The sequence below is a fragment of the Vanessa atalanta genome, chromosome 21, assembly GCF_905147765.1.
Source record: "Vanessa atalanta chromosome 21, ilVanAtal1.2, whole genome shotgun sequence".
Lineage (NCBI taxonomy): Eukaryota > Metazoa > Arthropoda > Insecta > Lepidoptera > Nymphalidae > Vanessa > Vanessa atalanta.
This window is the reverse complement of record NC_061891.1, coordinates 2173239-2177369: the sequence shown is the minus strand read 5'-3', so window position 1 is coordinate 2177369 and position 4131 is coordinate 2173239. Positions and strand designations below refer to the sequence as shown.

Genomic DNA, 4131 nt, shown 5'->3' with positions numbered 1-4131 from the left:
CATGAAAAGAAATCATCATTTATACAAGCATCACTTAAGTCAGACATATAGATATAAAATAAATATTAATATATAAATATATATACCTTAATCTAAATAAAAGAAATAACAAAAACAATTAAACGAAATAAAAATACTACTAATCACAAGCGAAACAAATAATCTCCCACATTATTTGTCCCTGGCTTAATAAATACATAACAAAAAGAGAAACAAAAAAAAAAAAAAAGTCTCTATGCTACCTATCTATAATTATACAAGCACAATAATAAATAAAAGAAAATAACTTAGATGACACAAATATTTTGAAATTCTAAATAGCAGCTACAAAATATAGAAATTAGATAATATCTGTTTAAAATTTATAATACAAAGAAAAAGAAACATAGCTGCTTATTCATCACAAAAATAAACATTTTTAAACAGAATATCCGAACGCTAATCTGCTGTCAAGCGTGTCAATGTCAGTTGTCACACGTCAGTGTTTTGACTGTTGTTCAAGTCTCTTGTCTTTAAGGTTAAATTATACTGTTTAAAGAAATTGACGAATTTTTAGACTACCGACTCGTAAATAAGAAAAAATAAGAGTAACATATTATTAATTGGCAGCAAAAAACCATCTACACGGACACAAATACATAGACACGGGTGACGTAGTGAATGGCAGACAGCAATTATAGTAATATATGAGAAACCTTTACTTTGTAGTAACTTTAACCCGCCGAGATCTTGTCTTCTGGTCCGGCGCACTGGAAACTTGAGGAAACTTTTCGCAAAGATCCTTTAATTCAGCCGATGTAAGGATCTTTTTACGGCTTTTATCTGGAAGCGCCACAATGATTACTTCGTCAGATGTCCAGCAATTTTTCAAACCGAAATGTTTCCGAGCAGCAACGAATAATTCTTGCCTGGGCTTAGTCAAAAATTCCGATATAGTAACTCCAGACCCTTTTAGAGATGTTTTAGAGTTCCAAACAAGATTTCTGTGCTTTGTGGCAATAAAACGAACCAGTATTGGTCTTGGTTTTTCCTTCTTTGTGCCAAGACGATGGCAGATATTATATATTCCATTATAAACTATATTATATAGACTTATATAGTCCATTATAAACTGCCAGCTCCTGCGGTACCTAGAGGAGTACCAGCTGATTAGCGACCGCCAGTACGGTTCCGGGGTCGCTCAGCCGGTGATCTTCTAGTTTACCTTACTCATAGATGGGCGGAAGCAGTTGAGAGCAAAGGGGAGGCATTAGCAGCCAGTCTGGACATAGCGAAGGCCTTCGATCGCGTATGGCACAAAGCGCTTTTTTTTTTTTTTTTTTTTTTTTTATGTCATAAGGTGGCAAACGAGCAGGAGGCTCACCTGATGGAAAGTGACTACCACCGCCCATGGACATCTGCAACACCGGGGGGCTTGCAGGTGCGTTGCCGGCCTTTCAGGAAAGAGTACGCTCTTTTCTTGAAGGTTCCCAAGTCGTATCGGTTCGGAAAAACCGCCGGCGAAAGCTGGTTCCACAGAGTGGTTGTGCGAGGCAGAAAATGTCTTAAAAATCGCGCTGTTGTGGATTTTCGGACATCTAGGTGGTGCGGGTGATATTTGGAATTTTGACGAGATGTCCGAAGGTGAAATTCAGCAGCCGGGATTAATTCGAACAATTCCTCGGAACATTCCCCGTGATAAATTCTGTAGAAGATGCAGAGCGATCCAACATCTCTACGCAAAGCCAAAGGATCAAGCAGATCGGAAAGGGCTTGATCGTCGATAATTCGAGCCGCTCTACGTTGGATACGGTCAAATGGAAGGAGCTGGTACTGGGGAGCACCCGCCCAGAGGTGAGAGCAGTATTCCATGTGAGGCCGAATTTGCGCCTTGTATAGTCTTAGACGATGGGCCGACGTGAAATACTGTCTTGCCTTGCTGAGCACACCAAGCTTTTTTGATGCCAATTTGGCTTTGCCTTCCAATTGACCGCGGAACTGAACGAGACTCGAAACATCAACGCCAAGTATTCCGATACTAGCTGTAGCGGCTAACGGAATGTTCTCGAATCGTGGAGATACGACAAATGGTGTTTTTTTAGCAGTTAACGCGCAAACTTGCGTCTTTTTGGGGTTGAAGTGAACTAGGTTTAGCCGACCCCAGTTCGAGACTTTGTTTAACGAAGACTCGATTTCAGATACAAGTTCATTTCATTTCATTTCTTTCGAAGCTTCCTTCCTATGGGCTTCCCGGGAAATTATGCAATTGGATTACCAGTTTTTTGGCAGATCGGAGCATCAAGGTCGTTGTCGACGGTGCATGCTCTGACTTAAAATTCGTCAATGCTGGTGTTCCACAAGGCTGCGTTCTATCACCCACTCTGTTTCTTCTGCATATCAATGACTTGTTGCAAATCAGTAACATTCATTGCTATGCAGACGACAGCACCGTAGACACCTCATACACCGGCCGTGCTAATATTTCTCGGGAAAACGTCGAAGAAAACCGGAACAAACTTGTATCTGAAATCGAGTCTTCGTTAAACAAAGTCTCGAACTGGGGTCGGCTAAACCTAGTTCACTTCAACCCCAAAAAGACTCAAGTTTGCGCGTTAACTGCTAAAAAAACACCATTTGTCGTATCTCCACGATTCGAGAACATTCCGTTAGCCGCTACAGCTAGTATCGGAATACTTGGCGTTGATGTTTCGAGTCTCGTTCAGTTCCGCGGTCAATTGGAAGGCAAAGCCAAATTGGCATCAAAAAAGCTTGGTGTGCTCAGCAAGGCAAGACAGTATTTCACGTCGGCCCATCGTCTAAGACTATACAAGGCGCAAATTCGGCCTCACATGGAATACTGCTCTCACCTCTGGGCGGGTGCTCCCCAGTACCAGCTCCTTCCATTTGACCGTATCCAACGTAGAGCGGCTCGAATTATCGACGATCAAGCCCTTTCCGATCTGCTTGATCCTTTGGCTTTGCGTAGAGATGTTGGATCGCTCTGCATCTTCTACAGAATTTATCACGGGGAATGTTCCGAGGAATTGTTCGGATTAATCCCGGCTGCTGAATTTCACCTTCGGACATCTCGTCAAAATTCCAAATATCACCCGCACCACCTAGATGTCCGAAAATCCACAACAGCGCGATTTTTAAGACATTTTCTGCCTCGCACAACCACTCTGTGGAACCAGCTTTCGCCGGCGATTTTTCCGAACCGATACGACTTGGGAACCTTCAAGAAAAGAGCGTACTCTTTCCTGAAAGGCCGGCAACGCACCTGCAAGCCCCCCGGTGTTGCAGATGTCCATGGGCGGTGGTAGTCACTTTCCATCAGGTGAGCCTCCTGCTCGTTTGCCACCTTATGACATAAAAAAAAAAAAAAAAGATATCCAGCTGTGAAGAATCAATACTAGTCAGCTTTAATTGATTGTGCAACACGGATTGAATCTTGCTCTCCACTTGCTCGTCAGTACTCTCCGGCAGACCGTGAAAAAGCAGCACTCTGCTGCGGGAACGAGCTTCCTGCATATCAAAACCCACCGAGAGCAGCTGTAATTGCTGACGAAGCATACTAAGGGACTTCCAGATTACATCTTTGAAAGCGGCATAGTCCGAGGCGAGAGAACTGAAGTCTCCAAAGGTAGTGGTCGGTGGTTTAGTGCTTCCTTGTGCTTGTGTTGACAGTGAGAGCATTTTATCAAATTGATTCATGCGGGACTCGAACATTTTAACAATGTCATCCATGTTCTTGCTGAGCTGGTTATGTAAATCCATTGTACTTGTATTGATGTTGAGAATTGATTGTGAACCAGGTAATGTGGGAATTTATATTAACTTTAACACTTCATATATTATTATTTGCAGAAAAATGAAATTTTAATGAAATAAAAACTTAAGAGCAAAAATTTTTGTTGTTGATATTTCAACCTACCGCCAATATAATCTCTATACTACACTAAACCACATGAAACAAGTACCTAATGATGATATTGACAATCCTAAGTGTGTCTACCTTCATCATGCAGTAGTGAGAGAAGACAAGCAAACGACAAAAGTCAGAGTGGTCTTTAATGCATCTAATAAAGGCGTTAACAATGTGTCTTTAAATGATGATCTTATGATAGGTCCTAAACTCCAACAGGATTTGCG

The 4131-nt window shown here is 41.7% G+C and overlaps 1 protein-coding gene across 1 annotated transcript; it reads right to left on the bottom strand.

Annotated features, from left to right (window-relative positions):
* Nucleotides 1-663: 663 nt before the first annotated feature.
* Nucleotides 664-3756, bottom strand: LOC125072194 (protein unc-13 homolog C-like). The gene is made up of 2 exons (XM_047682718.1): nt 3364-3756; nt 664-1048 (listed from the first exon to the last, which is right to left on the bottom strand). The coding sequence occupies exons 1-2, from the start codon at nt 3754-3756 to the stop codon at nt 698-700; spliced, it is 744 nt and encodes a 247-aa protein (XP_047538674.1). The 3' UTR covers nt 664-697.
* Nucleotides 3757-4131: the final 375 nt, after the last annotated feature.